Source organism: Peromyscus eremicus, chromosome 8a (assembly GCF_949786415.1).
Source record: "Peromyscus eremicus chromosome 8a, PerEre_H2_v1, whole genome shotgun sequence".
NCBI lineage: Eukaryota > Metazoa > Chordata > Mammalia > Rodentia > Cricetidae > Peromyscus > Peromyscus eremicus.
This window is the reverse complement of record NC_081423.1, coordinates 79,505,672-79,525,377: the sequence shown is the minus strand read 5'-3', so window position 1 is coordinate 79,525,377 and position 19,706 is coordinate 79,505,672. Positions and strand designations below refer to the sequence as shown.

Below are 19,706 nucleotides of genomic sequence, written 5' to 3'. Positions count from 1 at the left end.
ACTCTGTAGCCCAGGCTGGCCTCGAACTCACAGAGCTCGGTCTGCCTCTGCCTCCCGAGTGCTGGGATTAAAGATGTGCGCCACTATGCCTGGCACTTAGTAGGACTTTAAAACCACTACTGAGAAAAGCATCACTGACGTTATTATCTACAGCAGCTTTCCAGCAGCCACGTGCTCAGCGCTGCTCTCCCTGGAGCATCTAGGTATGTGAGGAGGAGAGCCTGTATACTGACCTCTGAAGTTCCAGCTATACAGCTGGCTTCCTCTTGGCTTAGCTTGTGTGTGTGTGTGTGTGTGTGTGTGTGTGTGTGTGTGTGTGTGTGTGTGTGTGTGTACATGCACACACACATGTACATGTGGTGGGAGTTTGAGGATGTTATTTTGCAAGGTCTCCCTGTCTTAGTAAGGTATACAAGTCTTCCTAGAGAGGTCACTTTCAGCATTCTCAGGCTGTCTGTCAGAAGCTGAAAACTGACAGCAGTTCACTTGATCGGGAGACAGTGAGGGAATGGCGAGGTGTGCTTTGGCCTGTGGACGGTCTCCCAAAGTCACCTTAGCACTTCCCATCCGCACAGAAGGGGTTTGTCCTGAAGACCTTCCTTCTCCCCGTCTCTGCGGTGTTTGAGTCACAGCAGAGGGACAGAACCCTGTTCTTTCGGCTCCACAGTGAAGATGGAGAACTGCAGTGGCGGGCCTGCCTGTGGCCTACCCCTACTCAATCCCACCAGGACAGGTGCAGGCCCTTCCTTCTGGAAAGGTCTGTTCTGAAAGCGAGGCCCAACCTGTGGCCTTCACACATCTATTCTGGGAGGTGCAGACTTGGAGTTCTGAACATCACTGCTCTCTTTTATTGCTGTGTTAAAAAAATAAAATGACGTTTTTGTTTTGTTTTGGTTATTGTTTTTCGAGACAGGGTTTCTCTGTGTAGCTTTGTGCTTTTCCTGGAACTCGCTTTGGAGACCAGGCTGGCCTCGAACTCACAGAGATCCGCCTGCTTCTGCCTCCCGAGTGCTGGGGTTAAAGGTGTGCACCACCACCACCCGGCTTAAATGGCATTTTTAAAACATATCTTCAAAAGCTAGGTTAAAGTATGATGCACCACACACAGCCTATGGTGTGTGTGTTTAGAAATGTGTCCTTGCTGAGTTTAAGTTCACCCGTGAGAGAACTGAGGACCTCGGTGTCCTGTTGGGGCACACAGCCACCGGCCCCCATTAGATCCCAAATCTAGTCGAGTCAAACAAAGACTTCCCATTGTCCTGAGCTCTGCCCGGGAAACAGAAATTGTTTCCAGGGGTAGTTTATAAGATAGAGAGGAGAGGGGAGCTGTACCCCTAACATTGCCCTTCTGGGACACTGGAGCTCCTGAGAGCGTGCAGGGCCTGGTCCATGTGACCAACAGCAGAAGGCAAAAGAAATCCTGAGGTGGCTTAGCCTAGCCCATTTCACAAACACAGAGGGCAAAGGTCAATATCTGATGGGCCACACCAGGGGCAAGAGGTTTCTTTCTATTTTTTTTTTTTTTTTTTTCAGGAGGCATGGGGATCTGAACAGTCCACACACATGAGGACCAGGCTCAAGTCCTCTTCCAGATGCCTCCCACTCCTCAAGTGAGAATGTGGATCCTCTCACCACCTCACAGCTCACGGGTGGAGCCTCTTAGTGGGCATACTGATGGTATACTGATGAGATATATATCTCCATATATACATGCCCTCAACATTTTTTTTTCATACTAGGGATTGAATCTAGGACCCCTTTCTGCTGAGCAGTGTCCCCAGTACTGTTCTTTTGGTTGTTCTTATTCATCTTCCTTCTGCTGCTGAGTCCAGAAGAGAACGCACTCTGCCGTCTTGTCTTTTTCTTTCTTTCGTTTTATGTTTTATTTAAAGATATGCTCTCACTAAATTGCACGGGCTGACTGTAACTCTTTTAGTAGCCCAGGTGAGCCTTGAACTCCTCTCAGCCCCCAGAGTAGCTAGGATTATAGGCGTGTGCCACCAGCCTGGCTTCCGCTTGCAATTCACCCAACTGTTACCCTTTGTATTGACCACCTATGGCCATCACGAGGAGGTCATCCCAAACTTACCGGCATGTGACATCATAAATTGATTCCCCCCTAGTGATGGAGATCACAAGTATGAACCAGATCAAGAGGGCCAGATCGAGGCAGGATCATGGTTCCTCACTGGGAGCTCTGCTCCCAGCTTTATTCAGCTTTGGCGACACTCAGCTTGCCTGGCCTGTGCCCATACCACTCATACCTCTGCCTCCTTCGCTCTTACTATGCAGCTGAAGTTGCCCTGAGCTCTTGCCTCCATCCCCCAAATGCCAGGATGATGGACTTGTACCACTGTACCCATCATGCCACCCTTTTTTTGTGTGTATCTGGCTCAGCTCCCTCTGCCTTGCTCCTTAGAGAACACCCAGGATGGCCATTAGGGCTCGCCACAGATTATCTCCTCATCGAAGATCCAGCGTAACACTCCTCCTTCCAAATGTCACTAGGGCTTGCTCCAGGACCTTGAGGGAGATATCTTTGGGGTCACTTCTCAGTGTGCCCTGTCTTTCATTCTGCAGACTCACTCTGCATTTTCAGGCTGTGGCAGAAACTGTGCCTTGAGGTCCTCTATCAGGAAGGACTTACTGATAAGCCTGGGAGTGTGGCTAGTAGCTGGCAAACAGTTAAGACTCCTTTGGGGTCTTTCTTAGCCCCAGGAAGTACTTGGCCGAAGGCCATGCTCTTCTGGGAACACTTGTGTCTAGAGAAAAAATAAACCCAGTTACTTCGTCCCCACAAAGGACACTCTGAGAGGTGATACTCACCCAGAGCTCCCCTGCCCCTACCTGCAGCCCACCACTGTCAGACTGGCAGTCCCTATGGCCAGACCTGGAGGAACACACCTATAATCCTAGCACTCAGGAGGCTGAGAAAACACTGTTTAGGCTAGGGTAGCCTGGGCTACATAGCAAGATTCTGTCTCAAACAAATAACAATAATAATAACAAACTGAAGGGGGTGGAGATCCAGTCGGCCATGGTAGTGAAGACCTGTAATTCAAGTGCTTGGGAGGTAGAGGGAAGCCCAGGACTCCAAGAACCAGCCTCAGAGCCATTGGTGTTGGCACATACCCTTAATTCCCATTCTTAAGAGGCAGAGGTAGGTGGATCTGTACATAGTGAGACCTTGTCTCAAAAAAAAATCACCCTCAGAGGCTGGAGAGATGGCTTAGAGGTTAAGAACACTGGCAGCTCTCCCAGAGGACCCAGGTTTGGTTCCCAGCACCCACAAGCAGCTCATAACAGCCTGTAACTCCATGTCCAGTGGATCAGACGCCCTCTCTGGCCTCTGAGGGCACTGCATGCATTCAGTGCACAGACACACATGTAGGCAAGCACCCAAACACCTTACACAGAAAATTTAAAAATAATTTAAAACAAAATCATCCCCAGATAGGTAAGGTTTGAGACTAGCCCAGGTGAACTACTCAAGACCCTGTTTCAAAAAGCAAAATAGCAAAAAACCGCCTGGCAGAGGTGGTGCACTGTATTTAGTTAAGATGTAGTCACACCACATTAGACAGGCCCTAAATCCAAAGCCTGGGCTCCTTGTGGGAGGATGAGACACCGAGGCACACAGAAAGTCTACCACACACGATAAGAATGACAGAGACTGACATTCTTCAAGGCCAGGAGCAAGGCCCACTGGCCACTGCCAGAGACAGGGAGGCACAGACAAATTGTCACCCAGGAACCTGCCCGGATTTCAGCGTTCAGATTTGTGATAATCTGTCACAGCACCTGTAAAACAAATTATACACCCAATTTCTTATAAGGTTGGAAGTCTCACTTAAGTGCTCATTGGCCATTTGGGCTTCATGTTCATAGAAGTGATCCTTTTGGGATGTAGAAAATTCTCACTGGATCCACAGGGGTAGGGGGAGGAAACCCATTTACAGACTGTTAGATCTTTTGGACAACTGATAGTCTTCCAGGGACCTGCTGCCCTCTAGGTGGGATCAACTGTCCACAGGATTCAGTTTCGGGCCAATTGTGGGCCTGAGGGCTCCTCTTCATGATCCATCTTTGTCCCCTTCTCCAACCTCTCTTCTCTCCACTCTGTGTGTGAAAGATTGTGCTCCTCTGGGTGAGAGTTCAGTTATCTACTCCCCTTGCGCTCTGAGCATGCGCGCTAATTGGTTCATAGGGGGTTATTTAAGCACTTTTGATAGATGAGCACAGTCTTGGTCTCCAGGGAGGTTTCATGGGATGCAGAGTGTGGCAGGCCCATCACACCACACACGGGATTTTTTCCAACACTACAACTGTGTCTTTGAGTTAAGGGCCCCAGCACTGGGTCTGCGTGGGAATGGAGGCTGGTAACATGGACTTAGTTTTCTTTCTCTTGGTAGATTAGATTCACTCCCCGGTCTCAGCAAAGGTGCAGAAATAAACACAGTGGTGTACCTGAGAGATGACACAGAGGGCCAAGTTCATGAGGCCACCTAAGGATAAAAGTGAGGGGATGGAGGGCATGGCCAACCAAGAAGGGTACAGTTGGTAGCACCGACGATGACTCAAATGACAGTCTGTGTGGCCTTTGAACCTATAGACCTTCACGGACCTATGCTTAACCTGGGAAGCCAGCCAGCCCTAATTTCTTCCCAATGTCCCCTTACCTGACTCCCAAGGGGCTCAAGAGGGAGTTGGCTTCATATCCTGACCTGCAAAGGGGGGGGGGGGAAGGGAGCTGGAGACCTTGAAGTCCTTTCCCCTAGAACATGAATCACAACCATACCATCATAAATACCTCCCTGTGGACAGCACACCGTTCATCCTTCCTTTTAGTAAAAGCCACTGTCACCGCATGGCGGGTACCTGCCAGGTGCCGGGTTACAGAGATGAGCAAGTCTGTAAACCTTCCCACAGGGCGCTCACAAATCAGTTGAGGTATAAACTGAAAACAAGAAAAACACAGAGATACACCCAAAACAGCAAAATGTCCCGTCGGGGCTTCCAAGGAGATTCTCTGTGGGAGCTCACAAAGGTTTTCTACTGAGATCTGAGCTTGCTTTGCACAGCAGGGCTGCATTAGGGGATGGCTGGACCACGTGCATGGTCACCAGGTGTCTGGGATGGTCTACACCTGGCTGTGCTGGGGGAGGTCTTTTGCCTCGCCCCTTGGCATTCCTTTAAAAAGCCCTTTAGTGGAGACAGAAGGGGCCAATGGATTAGGATCCAGGCCCTCCCGAGCTATCCTGTGTTTCTATCTGTTTCCCTATATATACTTCTATCTACAAATTTCTCACTTCTCCCTCCTCAAGAGTACCCTGGGGGAAAAAGAGGGAACAGGTCTCTCTCTCTCTCTCTCTCTCTCTCTCTCTCTCTCTCTCTCTCTCTCTCTCTCCCTCTCTTTCAGATGTGCGTGCATGCACACACATGCACACCAATGTTCAGATCATAAAGTAATCCACATAGGATGCATATAAAGGTCATTTGGATGTCAAAGGTAATGCCTCGTTTTATGAGTATTTCAAGATAAGCCATGGGCGCTGGTCCAAAACTGGGTGTGGTTAAGAAAGGACTTTGTAAAGGAGAAGGGACTTCAGGAGTGAGAGAGCACCGAGTCTAACCTAACAACTAGGGAGAAAGTGGAAATCAGTCTGAAGACCGCTGAAGGATGGATAGGGGCCGGTGGTGGCTGAGCAAGTGGGGCAGGCAGGGGTAGGCACAGGTGTGTCACACAGAGAACCGGAATGGAAGCTGAGCAGCCTGACATGACGGGGGTTTGAGTCACAACCCCACCAGCACCATTTGTATTGATGTTGGTTAGGTAACAATCTAAGTGTCGGATCCCTTGCCTTCAACTCGGCTAATAATAGCATCCACACCATGAGTTGTTACAAGGATCAAATTAGAGATAGCTTGTAAAACAGCAGATCTACCCTGGCAGGTGGTTATCACTTAATAATCAAGCTAACAATAACGGAGGACAGGGCAGCCCGAGTGCGTGGCACTTGTACCGTGGGGCTCTGGACTTCCCCGGGGCGAAGACTGCCCAGCAATGGCTCTGTCGCTTTTTTCATCTGCAGGCATGTACACACCCCCATTCCCCCCCCCCCCAAATCAGTAGAGACTCGTGATCAGAAACCTCCCTTATCCTCTCTTTGCTGGGATCCCAACAACCAAAGTCCCCCCAAGTCGGCAGAGTTAATGACTTGGATAACCTGGTCATTGAGCCCGGAGACCTCAAGAGCCTTGTGAGCTTGGAAAAGAGCAGAATGCCACCAAAACACCACCTGCCTATGTTCTCTGGGCTAGTTTCCCTCAGGGTCAGTAGCTGAGCACAACTATCCTCAAACACCCCAGGTTCCACATGAGTCATCCCGGAAGCTGTAGGTGAGGGGGAAGGGCTGGTGGTCTCTGTTTCACCGACTCACCGGGGCTGGGTCTACCAGACGGGCCTTGCCCTGCCGTGCCCTGCCTGTTGGTTCAAGGAGGAGAGATACACTTGGAGGGTGTGGCGGTGCCAGGCTTCTTGGGGATGTCCCAGGGAACTTGCAGCACACGATTTGAACCCAGTAAGTGTTTGTTTAATCATAGGGGAGTTCTAGCAATGCCTGAGTCAGGACTGTGAGATAGGAGCCAAGTTCCTGTGAGAGCCCTGTAGAGGCCCTTAGTTCTCCCCTGTGGACTGTTTCCAGGGACGCCTGTTGATTTATTCTGTAGGAATAATGATTGTATATGATATTTTATTTATGTATAGTTCACAAAGTATGAGATTAGATATCTATACTATGTTGTCAACTCTAAAAAGTTCTGAACATTTCAAAAATATTTTTATTATTTTTATTTTAGGTGTATGAATGTTTTGCTTGTGTGAATGTCTGTGTACCATGTGTGTGTCTGATGGAAGCCAGAAGAGGGTGTGAGACTCCCCGAAACTGGAGTTACAGGGGTTGTGAGTGGCTGTGTGGGTCCTGGGTATTGAACCCGGGTCCTCTGGAAGAGCAGCCAGTGCTCTTAACTGCTGAGCATCTCTCCAGCCCCTTAATTTTTATTTTTATTTTTCTCCTTTTCTTCTTCTTCTTCTTCTTCTTCTTCTTCTTCTTCTTCTTCTTCTTCTTCTTCTTCTCTCTCTCTCTCTCTCTCTCTCTCTCTGTCTCTCTCTCTCTCTCTGTCTCTCTCTCTCTCTCTGTCTCTCTCTCGACTGGATCTGTATATCCCAGGATGGCCTCAAAAATCACTGTGTAATCCAGGATGACCTTGAACATCTGAGCCTCCTGCCTCTACCTCCCAAGTGCTGGGATTACAGATACATGCCACTATTTCTGGTCCTATGTGGTGCTGGGGATAGAACCCAGGAGTTCATGCGTCCCAGGCAAACACTCTACCAACTAAGCTCTGCCCTGAGTTCTGCACCCTTGGTATGTTTATTTATTTAAGCCTCTAAACAAATACCCTGAGATAGGCTAAGTGTTATCTCTACGTGTCAAGAACTGTGGCTATTGGAGAAGTGTGGAAACTGTCCAAAATCTCACAGGGCCAGAATCTAGGTCTACCCAGTCCTGTATCATATCAGGCAGTTCAGTCCAGAATCTACTAAGCCCTGGGTGTAGTGTTGCGTTGGGGTGAGTGAAGAAGGAAGACAGCGTTAGGAAGCCGTACCCAGATCTGTGAGGTCCCTGGGCCCTTCATCTCACCCTCTCTCTTCACTCTACTCACTTCTTGTCCAGATCTGAAGCACTCCCTGGAATGAAGCTGCCACCAAACCTCGATGATGACGACTTTATTGTGACTTTCCAGGCTGTCTTTCTGTCCAGCCTGGTGACTGTCTGCAGTCTAATCACAGACCCAAGTGTCTTCTGCACACTTTCCACTTGATGGTTTCCTAGCAGTGCCAGCTCCACAAGTTCAAAGCCCCCCTTCTCCAGCACATGCTCAGCCGGCTGCATCGCTGTCTCAGGTGGCGGAATTCCCGCTCAACACTTGAGTGTCATCTTGTTTTGTTTGGTTTTTGAGACAGGGTTTCTCTGTGTAGCCCTGGCTGTCCCGGATCTCGCTCTGTAGACCAGGCTGGTCCTGAACTCACAGAGATCCGCCTGCCTCTGCCTCCCAAGCGCTGAGATTAAAGGTGTGCGCCACCCCCACCCCCACCCCCCACCCCCCCCACCCCCGCTTGAGCGTCATTTTTGATGTCTGTCTCTTCACCCACTCAGCCAATCTATTGCCAAGTCCTGTCTATTTTCTTCTTAAACATCTTTCAGATTCTGCCCATCTCCTCCCCACACCTTCTGCCCTAGGTCAGGCTCCAGCCACTGCATTTCAGCCTCCTTCTAGTTGCTCGGTCTCCAGTCTTATCTCCCATAAACCCATCCTTATAACTAATATGTGCATGTCCTTCCTTGGTTCCTCTTAGTCTGCAGGGGTGAAGTCCAAGTTCCTTATTTGATATGACCTTTACATTTTACAACCTCCTCTCAGGTCATTCCCTGCTTAAACCTTTTACTGCATAGTGTGGGCCTAAGATCAGCATAGGTAGGAGACCTGTATAGTGTCCTCTTGAAATCGGACATAATTTTTTTAAAATAAACTTTATTTTATGTGCATTGGTGTGAGGGTGTCAGATGCCCTAGAACTGGAGTTACAGACAGCTGTGAGCTGCCATGTAGGTGCTGGGAATTTAACCCAGGTCCTCTGGAAGAGCAGCCAGTGCTCTTAACCGCGGAACCATCTCTCCAGCTTATAACTTTTAAACAAGGAGTCTCGCATTCCACTTCGTGTTATACCACGCATATGCTGCCAGTCTTTCCTGCCTGTCTTTTTCCTGAACTCCTCTTGCAGTCTGTGGCCTGTACAGTTTTTGTTCCGTCTCTTCCACGGGGAACACCCTTTCCGCACATCATCCTTCCTTCTGCAGCTTTTACTCTAATACTCAACGCAAATGTTGCTTCCTCTCCCGTCCCTAATCTCCCAACAAGAATCGGGTACTTGAGCCGGGCGATGGTGGCACACGCCTTTAATCCCAGCACTCGGGAGGCAGAGCCAGGCGGATCTCTGTGAGTTCGAGGCCAGCCTGGACTACCAAGAGAGTTCCAGGAAAGGAGCAAAGCTACACAGAGAAACCCTGTCTCGAAACCCCCCCCCCCCAAAAAAAAAGAATCGGGTACTTGAAACCCATGTCTATCACATAAACAAAATGGAAGTACAAAGTGTGAAAAGCGCCTGCGATCTTCTATAGGTGGTAAACGAGGAAAAGTGGGAAGAAAGGAATTCCAACTACTTTCGAAAACGCCATCTGGACGGCGCTAGGACCCTGTCCGCGGACGTGTTCGTTCTCCAGCAGGGGGCTCTGCGCTCCGCACGGGAGAAAGCCGCCTACGCCGGCTCTTGGGCGCCCCCTACCGCCACCGCGCAAGCGCTACAGCCCTTCCAGAAGCTCACGGGGCCCGAGCCCGCCTCTCGTCTCCCATTGGCTATCCGCTATTCTCCCGCCCCCCGATACTCAGCCATTCAGAACTTCATGGTGGGCGGGGTTTTCAGAGGGGGGCGGAGCGTGAGCTCGGATTGGCTCCGCGGAAGACGCCGACGTGGCCGAAGGAGGCCGGTTTGTTTCCGAACTGAGGCTCAGGCACACCGGCTCGGGATTGGTGCTGGGCCGGGCCGGGGTCTTGGCCGGAAGCGGAAGTGGAGAAAGGATGCAGGTGTGGGGACCAGGGCTGGAGAAACTGGGGTCTCCTCTGGGACCCCTGTCCGGCCTCCTCAACTGGCCCTGCAGGGTGGCGGTTGGGTTCGTGAAATGAGCGCGCGCGCGCGAGGCTCGGCGCCTTCCCGCGCTCACGCCCCCCTCCCTGTCGTGTTTCCCACCAGGACCACCAGCACGTGCCCATCGACATCCAGACCAGCAAGCTGCTCGGTAGGAGAGGCGCCCCCGCGCGGTCGGCTGTCGGGGGAGGCCTGCTAGTTGCCCACTGCCACCAGCAGCCAGGAGCTGTGCAAGTCCGGCTTGAGGTGCCTTACGCTGGCCTGACCTGTTTGAAGGAAGCATGTGCAAAGTCTGTACTGGCCCCTTGTTTTCTATGTCTAACATTTATCACGTAGTATCGAATCCTGGCGCACAGGACAGGTGGCTAGCGTTAAAGATGGGCAATTACCAAATGGCCCGTCCATTTGGACCTAAGTCTCTTTGGTTCTGGCTGTATGCTTTTTGCATTATTTTGGGGTGGGAAAACCCCTCCCACTTATTTAAAAAGTTTCAACCTCCCTTTGAATTTATGGAGAAGAGAGACCTAAGACTCGGGTACAAACCTTTTTATGCCAAGCATGGTGGCTCATGCTGGTAACCATGACGCTTGGGTAGCTGAGGCAGGAGGATTGCTGGCAGTTCTAGCCAGGGCAGCCTGGTTTACATAGCAAGTACCGGGCTAGCCAGGAACACTTAGCAATATCAATACCCTGCCTAAAAAACAAAAGCCTTTAGTCCCAGCACTCGGGAGGCAGAGGCCAGCCTCGTCTACGTGGCAAACTCCGGGACAGCTAGGACTACATGGAAAGACGCTAAAAAACAGACAAGACCTTTTAGTGGCCAGGCCATCTCTGTACCTTGTTCATGTCCCTCATTCTATCACTTCTGGACATGTGCACAGCTCCTGGCACTTTAAATGTTCACCATATTCCTCAGTCCAATGTCAGCCATGTCCCTAAGACAGTGACGACTTCAGCCCCTTGTAGGAGTTCTGACATCTGCAGTTTGTCTTTCTGACAATTGTAGAGGAACACAGCGGAGACAGAATTTCTGACACTGTTGAAGCTTGAGAGACTTGACCAGTGGACAGATCTGTCAACAAGGCCACTTTTCTCAATTTACCACTATGAGGGGCCATTCGGTCCTTTGATGGGCACTGGTCACTTAGCCCCCCAAGTGCTGGGGTTATGGGCACAGGCCACGATGTATTCTCAGTGTGTGAACACCCGATGTACCCACTCTGGGGTGAGAGCTTGTCCTCTAGTCATGAGAAGACCAGTGGAACGCCGTTCACTGAGCGTTTGCTCCATACCAGGTACCCATGTTATGCTTAAAATGAAATCACTAGGGTTTATTGAGTCACTGCTATGCACAAGGCACAGTGTTCAGCACATCATCTTATGTGTGAGGAAACTGAGGCACAGAGAGAAAGAAACTTGAATGAGGAACTTGATAATTCGAACCAGCAAGATGACTCGGTAGGTTAATGTAAATGTTCTCACTGCCAAACCCAAGGACCTGAGTTCAATATCAGGACCCACATGATGGAAGGAGAGAACTGACTCCCGGAAGCTGTGGCTCATGTGTGCACACACACATACATGTACAGTGTATAAATAAACAAATATAATTAATTTTTTTTTTTCAAGACAGGGTTTCTCTGTGTAGCTTTGGAACCTGTCCTGGATCTCACTCTATAGACCAGGCTGGCCTTGAACTCACAAAGATCCACCTGGCTCTGCCTCCCGAGTGCTGGGATTAAAGGCATGTTTCACCACCACCTGGCTGTATAATTAAATTTTTAATAAAAACTGTTTTAAGGGCTGGAGAGATGGCTCAGAGGTTAAGCGCATTGGCTACTCTTCCAGAGGTCCTGAGTTCAACTCCCAGCACCCACATGGTGGCTCACAACCATCTGTAATGAGATCTGCGCCCTCTTCTGGCCTGCAGGCATACATTCAGACAGAACATTGTATACATAACGAATAAATAAATCTTTAAAAAATAATTTAAATAAACTTGATAATTAGACCCCAGGACCATCTAACTGAAACCTTAGTTCTCTCCTTCGGAAATGAGCATGGCTCTTAGGCCTCCAAACCAGATCAGTTACACTGGTGGTCGGGTGGTAGAGTGGTACTCAGTGTTGAGAACAGACCAGTGACTAGGCCAGGCAGTGGTAGAGCACGCCTTTAATCACAGCACTGGAGAGGCAGAGGCAGGCTCTCCGTAAGGTCAAGGCCAGCCTGAGCTACAGAGTGAGTTCCAGGACAGCCAGGGCTCCATAGAGAGACCCTGTCTCAAAAGAAAAAAAAAAAAAAGAACAGATCATCAGCTACCATGCTCCAGTCCTTGGGGCACCGTAGGTGTTAGGGGCTTTGCAGTTGTTCATTCCTCCGGGACTTGGCATAACCACCTTGTGTTTTGCATTGTCGTGGTTAATCCCAGCCCCGAGGAAATGGAAGTTGAGCAGCAGCCTCTGTCAACAAGAAAGATATAATTACCCACAGAAGCAAAATATTATGGAGACTTTAGACTGGTCAAAAGTGGCACTTTCATGTCAGGACCAATTTAAAGTTTGTCTTTATCCCTGTGTTGAGGCAGCTGCCCTGTAAAACTTATTCTGGGGATAAAGTCGGGGCGCCAGAGTTTGTTTAGCCCAAGCACCTCTGAGTCTGTCTGCGTTTTCATCTCCCCGTTTCTCCCTCTGATACCTTAGCCAGTACCAAAACAGCTGCCGTTCAGTATCCAGTATATGATGCTTGAACTGGTGACTTCCTGATGCGGGGCTTGGAGGTGTGGCGGGCTGTGGCGACTGACTGATTTCTCACGCAGATTGGTTGGTGGACAGAAGACATTGTAACCTAAAATGGCAAAGCCTGGTGCTGACCATCCGGGAGAAGATCAACACTGCCATCCAGGACATGCCAGAGAGCCAAGAGATTGCCCAGCTGCTCTCTGGATCCTGTGAGTGACTTGGAGCCATGTCTCTGGTGCCCCCTCCTTCCTGGAGTCCTGTGTGTCCACCAAGTCATTCCCTTGTTGAACCACCAGGGCTGACCCCGGGAGAGAGGGTTTTTTCTGGCTTGTAGATGCTGGTTCCTTCCATGCCAAAGTAACTGGCAGCGGAGTACGTGGGTCAGGCTCCTGCCGTAGTCAGAGGAAGAGGAAGAGAGGAAGAACGGTAGAATTCTGAAAGTCCCCGTTCTTGCTTTCTAGACATTCATTACTTCCACTGCCTAAGAATAGTGGACCTTCTTAAAGGTACCGAGGCTTCCACCAAAAATATTTTTGGCCGGTACTCTTCACAGCGGATGAAGGTAAGTGTGGTCAAGGACTGGTAATGTGCAATTGAGGACATCTAGTCCACAGCCTCCTAGTCTCATGGATGAACAAGTTGAAATGCCCTCATAGTATATTTCCTGGTCTTTCTTTGTCCCTATAATTTATACCAAAGTAGACCTGTCCCCTGGCCTTACATGTCTTGACCTTTGGGAATCACTGTTGAGTGTCACAGTCCCAGAGTCACGTGGGTGGGTCCAGCCAACACTAAAGCTGAGTTTGCCTTTGGTGTGAAGCCTGGGGCAGCCTCCTCTGCAGGGAGGGCCTGTGAGGGAGCTGCTGAGTGCTTCTCTCTCATTTCCTCTCTTCTTCTCAGGATTGGCAGGAGATCATAGGCCTGTATGAGAAGGACAACACCTACTTAGGTAAGGTGACCCTAACGTGGCCCTAGCATCCATGGGGAAGCCCACTCCTGGGATTCTGAAACACCAAGCTTAGGGGGCACACAGAAGGAAATGGGGTGCAGTACAGATGTTGCCTGATTGTAGGTGTGAGAAACAGTTCCTCAGGTGCCGGGGGAGAAGGGTGATCAGGCAGGAAGAGGACATTGGTTTGCTCAACTGAGCAGGTGTCTGACCTGTCTGTCTCCCTTGGAGGGGGGTAGCATGTACTGCCCCTGCTTTCTCTGCTAACTGTTCTACAGTTGGCAGAAGAGGTATGGGTCATCCTGGAGGCCACATTGGGAGACAGAGAACAGCTAATGGGCTGATTGTAGGTTGGACTGTGAATCTGAATAGTAAATAACTGTAATAATTAATAGATACCACGCACTCAAGTGCAAGTGTTCTGGTTGGTATTTTACATGGGTCTGCATGATAAACACCATGATCCCTGTTTAGAAGCTGAGGATTGAAGAGGAGAGGGCACACAACTTGTCTCAGGTCCCAGAGCTAGGCGTGGAGAAGTTGAGAAGCCAAGCTCCCTCTTCCCCACCATGCTATGGTGTCTGTGTGCACCTTAGGGCAAGGCTGTCCCACAGTAAATTTCCTGGGCCCTCCTCAGTGGAACTCTCTAGCCTCCTGGTTCGGAATGTCACCTATGAGATCCCTTCACTGAAGAAGCAGATTGCCAAGTGCCAGCAGCTGCAGCAGGAGTACAGCCGCAAGGAGGAAGAGGGCCAGGCTGGGGCTGCTGAGAAGCGCGAGCAGTTCTACCAGTCGTGCCGACAGTACGGCATCACGGTGAGTGGGCGCCATCACGGTGAGTGGGCGCCATCACGGTGGGGGAGTCTCTGGGCCCCGCTGTCTTCCAGGGCCCAGCTCCTCCGCAGCGGGCAGGCAAGGCTTCCTTCTCAGCTGGGTTGTGCCCGTCCTGGTCAGTGTTTCACCTTCCTGCGGTCTTCGGATCTTTTTTTTTTTTTTTTTTTTTTTTTGGTTTTTCGAGACAGGGTTTCTCTGTGTAGCTTTGGAGCCTGTCCTGGATCTCACTCTGTAGACCAGGCTGGCCTCGAACTCACAGAGATCCGCCTGCCTCCGTCTCCGGAGTGCTGGGATTAAAGGCGTGCACCACCATCGCCCAGCTTTGGATGTTTCCTTTGACTTGATGATTTCCACCTCCCACCGTGTGTGACCTAATTCTTCCCTTCTTTCAACTCTAGGGAGACAATGTCCGAAGAGAGCTCCTGGCCCTGGTGAAGGAGCTGCCGAGCCAGCTGGCTGAGATAGGAGCAGCCGCTCAGTCCCTGGGGGAGGCCATCGACCTGTACCAGGCCTGTGTGGAGTTTGTGTGTGACAGGTAAGGAGGACTTCACTGCCCCTGAGTGAGGGGGTGCTTTCCCTGGTCCCTCTGGCCCTTCCCCATTGTATTGTCCCCACATAACATGTCAGCTGTGTTTCATACACTCGGAGCGTGGGTGCAGGCTGGAGCCTGTGCCGGCTTCCCAGGCGGTCGTGGGAGGGCTCAGTTAGCATGCTCTCTTGAAGCCCCCCAGAGCAGGTGCTGCCCATGCTGCGCTACATGAAGAAGAAGGGAAACAGCACAGTGTATGAATGGAGGACAGGCACAGAGCCCTCTGTTGTGGAGCGGCCGCAGCTGGAGGAACCTCCTGAGCAGGTGCAAGAAGATGAGGTAAGACAGGCCCGGGGGCTGCGGAGGGGGGACTGCTTCCCTTGCACACAGAGCCCAGGCCCTGAGCTGAATCACCACAGTGAAGAGCGAGGTGTGAGTTGATTAGGTAGGAGGACCCAAAGGCCTCTTACTGTCCTGGCCTTCCTGAGACCAGAGTACAGACAGGTGCCGGAGCCTCAGCCACTGGCTCATGTTGACCTGGGGAGTCTTCAGTGAGACAGCCCTTTCTTGTGGGAGCTGGAGCTCTTTGCAGTTGGCTGGAGGACTTTCTGCACGGCGCTGAGACCTCCAGAAAGGCAGACTCCGTTCCCTGTCTTCACGACCTCTTTCACACTGACATTGTGTTTGCTTTTAGATTGACTGGGGCGACTTCGGAGTGGAGGCCGTTTCCGACTCTGGCATCTCTGCCGAGGCCCCTGGAATAGACTGGGGCATCTCCCTGGAATCAGAGTCAAAGGTTAGGTCTGTCTCTCTGAGTGGTCCTGCTTCAGCCCTGGAAAAGAGCTGTATATGTGACAACTCACGGTTCTAAGGCCAGGTGCCTCCTGAGGGAGGCAGAGTCACAAAAGTGGGTCACCTGTTTAGAACTCTTTTCTCCTGGGGTTTGGGGTGTATGAATACACACAGCCGATAACCTCACCAAGCAGGAAGGAGGGTGGCGTCATCAAAGCCCACATCACCACCCTTGCCCCTGCCAGGCCTGTAGCCCTAGCTCCATGGGGGTTGCAGTCACTGAACGTTTCAGGGCCTCTGTTCTGGCTCCCTGGGCTAGAGAACCAGTTCCGATGTTGCTGAGTCTTTGCTGTCCATCTAGGATGCCGGGGGTGACAAGATAGACTGGGGTGTTGATGCTGCTGCTGCTGCTGCTGCGGAGATCACCGTGCTGGAGACCGGAACAGAGGGTGAGTGCCCTGTCCCCTGCAGCCCTCGAGTGGAGAAGCAGGAGTTCAAGGCCTGGGCCGTGTGAGATCCTGTCTCATAAAAATAAGAATCAGTCTTGATGAGGATGTGAATGGAAGTGGGTAGAGAGGGCTAGCTAAATATAAAGTCTAGAAACTGAGCTCCCTCCTTTGGTTGGGATTTGTTTTGTCTTGTTTTTGGGTTTTTGAGACAGAGTATCACTATGTAGCCCTGGAACTCTCTATGTAGACCAGGCTGGCCTCAAACTCATAGAGATCCGCCTGCTTCTGCCTCCCCAGTGCTGAGATTAAAGGCGTGCGCCACCATGTCCCACCCACCAACTCTGATCTGTTCTAGAGACTGAATATGGGCCAGTCATTTTGGTAAACTGTTTAGGGGTTGTTGGGCTCTGGGTCTGACCTGACCCCCACCCCCTCCCAAGTCTGCAGAGAGGCTGTAGCAGCCACTTGTGTCACTAGAGGGCAGTACAGGATGACACTTTACCTCCTCCTGCCACCAGCTGCCTCTGGGTCTGCCTGGGAGTTTGCAGGCAGACCTGCGTAGGACTGAGACGTGTGGGAAAGGGTAGTGTTCCCCCTGAGTGAGGCCGAGAAGTCTCACAGGTGAGGTGAGCCTGTGTCCATAGTAATCCCCGGGCTTCTTCTCAAATTCGAGAGTCTTCCTTCCCTAGTCCTCAGATCCATCCTCACGTCCCTGTCTCTCTTTCTCACAGCTCCAGAGGGTGTTGCTAGGGGCTCAGACGCTCTGACTCTTCTTGAATACCCTGAGACCCGGAATCAGTTCATTGATGAGCTGATGGAGGTACTGTCTTCTGGAAGGCGTCGGGGGTGACCAGGTTCTGACACAGTTGACCTTACCTCTAATCTCTTCCTGCTACGTGAAGAGTACTGACAAATGTCCACCTCCTAGAGCAGAGCCTCACAAGTTAGGAACCCACCACCACCACCACCCTCGCATTTACAATACATCTCCAAAGTACTGGCTCTTCTTGGGCAACAGAGATGGAGCAGTGAAGAAGACTTTCAGAGCTCTTCCTCTGGGGTGCTTAGATTGCAGCAGGAAGAGCAGATAAGGAGCGAGATGAGTGTGCCCTGCATCAGACGGTACTGGGTGCCTCAGGTCACCGGGAAGCAAGGAGGCTCAGTTGGTCGAGTGTCTGCCTAGCATTCAGGAAGCTCTGGGTTCAGTTCTCAGCACCACACAAACCGGGTGTAGTGGTTACTCCTGCAGTGCAGCTGCAGTCCAGCACTTGGGAGGTAGAGACAGGAGGATTGGAACTTCAGGGTCATCCTTAGCTCCATGGCACGCCTCCTGGAAATTCTGTGCCTGTCTGGTTTCCTCTCCTTTCTCCTTCCGTAGCCGCATGGGGATGGGGGAACAAACGATACTCAGTTTTCATAACATAGTAGGATAGGTTTTCTCCCCTTTAGAGTTCGTCCTTATTTATTTGTGTGTGCATACATGCACATCCATAATACAGCACAGGCAGAGGTCCATGGACAACTGTGACATCTCACCTTTCACCATGTGGGTTCTGAGGACCAAACCCAGGTTACCAGGCTTGGTGTCGGGCCAGCTACCTAGCCCAAGGTTAACTCACTCATAGAGACTGCATGTTAGAGATATGGCCTGCTGCTCTCTGGACTTTTCCCTATCCAGGGTTTCTCAAGCATGATTCCCACTCTCACTCTTGGTTTTTTTTTGTTTTTTTTTTTTGGTTTTTCAAGACAGGGTTTCTCTGTGTAGCTTGTGCCTTTCCTGGAACTCACTTGGTAGCCCAGGCTGGCCTCGAACTCACAAAGATCCACCTGGCTCTGCCTCCCGAGTGCTGGGATTAAAGGCATGCGCCACCACCGCCCGGCTCCACTCTCACTCTTATTCCTCCCATGGAGAGAAAATTGGTACCTGCCCTGGGAGTCTCACTTGTCTGACCAGAGGCTGGGGCAGAAGGATGGAGAGGGAGGGCTAATCAGACACAGGTCGCCATGGGGGCTAGAGTAACAGTAGGGCTGCTACCGTCTCCCATGCTGTAGACGAGGGGGTTCCAGCAATAGGGTGTGCAGAGGGGACAGCCTGTATCCGCAGAGTCTGGCTCTCCCTGTTGGAGGGCTCAGCTTCTGAGTCCTCTTGGTGTGAACCAATTCCTTTCCCTCCTCAGCTCGAGATCTTCTTGTCCCAGAGAGCAGTGGAGATGAGCGAGGAGGCCGATATCCTGTCCGTGAGCCAGTTCCAGCTGGCTCCTGCCATCCTTCAGGGTCAGACCAAAGAGAAGATGCTCAGCCTGGTGTCCACACTGCAGGATCTGATTGGCCGGCTCACCAGTCTCCGGATGCAGCACTTATTTATGATTCTGGCCTCGCCAAGGTTGGCTTTGCTGATTCTGTGTTTCTCCATGTTGTCTTCTTCCTCTTCCATGACTCCCTCTTCCTGTGGACATGGCTTTCTCCTGGGAATAGGGCTTCTCTTTGGGGCAGGAGAGGGTCGATTAATGTCTGCAGACAGAATCTGCTTCCCAAGTAGGTAGGAATCTGGAATGGTTTCTATTCCTTACCAGAAAAAGGACTGAAGGAGGGGAGTGGAGGGGAGTGGAGGGGAGGCCAGCCCGGGAACTGGTTTCCTGAGCCTCCCCCGGGCCACCAGTTCAATGGCAGACAGCCTCACAGGGTGCCCTGCACAGGTATGTGGACCGAGTGACGGAGTTCCTTCAGCAGACGCTGAAGCAGTCCCAGCTGTTGGCTTTGAAGAAAGAGCTCATGGTGGAGAAGCAGCAGGAGGCGCTTCAGGAGCAGGCAGTTCTGGAACCCAAGCTGGACCTGCTGCTGGAGAAGACCAGAGAGCTGCAGAAGCTGGTGAGACTCACCAGGAGCCCGCCTCGCCCCGGGCCGGGGGATGCCCCAGCTTCCACAGAGCAAGGCCATGTGCCTGCCTGTCTGCTCCCTGCCCACTCTGCTCTCTGTCTCTCAGATTGAAGCTGACATCTCTAAGAGGTACAGTGGCCGTCCCGTGAACCTGATGGGAACCTCTCTGTGACACGCTCCCAGCTTCCTGTGGAGGCGGGACACCAGGCTGGTGTTACCAGGCCTCGCCAGCAAGAAGCCAGGCACACCTGGGGACTGAGCGTGAAGTGTCACCTGAATGGTGACACTGGCATTCACTGTGATCTCTGTGTTGTCTTGAGTGGTTCTCTGGCCTGTGGCTCTGTGGCCTGTCAGCCTAGAGCCACAGCTTTTCCTTCTAGTTATCAAGCAAGGCTTAATAAAAAAGGAAAAGACTTGGTCGCTGGTGGTCCCTTACCCCTCTTCCCTGGGCCTGCTCGCCGCTGAAGCTGGGCACATGTTTTCCTGGATTCTCGATCCAGTAGGCCTTCGGCAGCCGTAGAGCCCCGGGTTAGAGACCTCTCCTTGCTTCCTGTGGTAGCTCCCCATAAGTATTGACAAATGGTTCGGCAAGGGGCTTTGGGGTGGCCAGTGCAGCCTTGCCCCTGCTGTAACCAGGCCCATGCTGCCCCCACCCCAGCCAGCAGCCCAAGGAGAGCAGTCAGTCAGCCCTGTGGGAAGCAGCAAAGCTGTATTTTCCTCTTAATCACAGCTTACCTTCTAGGCAGAGGGGATATGTGGTTTGGGGAGGCAGG

The 19,706-nt window shown here is 51.5% G+C and overlaps 1 protein-coding gene across 1 annotated transcript; it reads left to right on the top strand.

Annotated features, from left to right (window-relative positions):
• Positions 1–9,512: 9,512 nt before the first annotated feature.
• On the top strand, positions 9,513–19,352 carry Cdk5rap3 (CDK5 regulatory subunit associated protein 3). The gene is made up of 14 exons (XM_059271633.1): positions 9,513–9,704; positions 9,871–9,916; positions 12,581–12,712; positions 12,965–13,065; positions 13,404–13,452; positions 14,090–14,268; positions 14,685–14,821; positions 15,010–15,154; positions 15,510–15,611; positions 15,969–16,056; positions 16,788–16,876; positions 18,234–18,439; positions 18,753–18,924; positions 19,040–19,352. Exons 1-14 carry the CDS (start codon positions 9,699–9,701, stop codon positions 19,103–19,105), a joined length of 1,518 nt encoding a protein of 505 aa, XP_059127616.1. The 5' UTR covers positions 9,513–9,698; the 3' UTR covers positions 19,106–19,352.
• Positions 19,353–19,706: the final 354 nt, after the last annotated feature.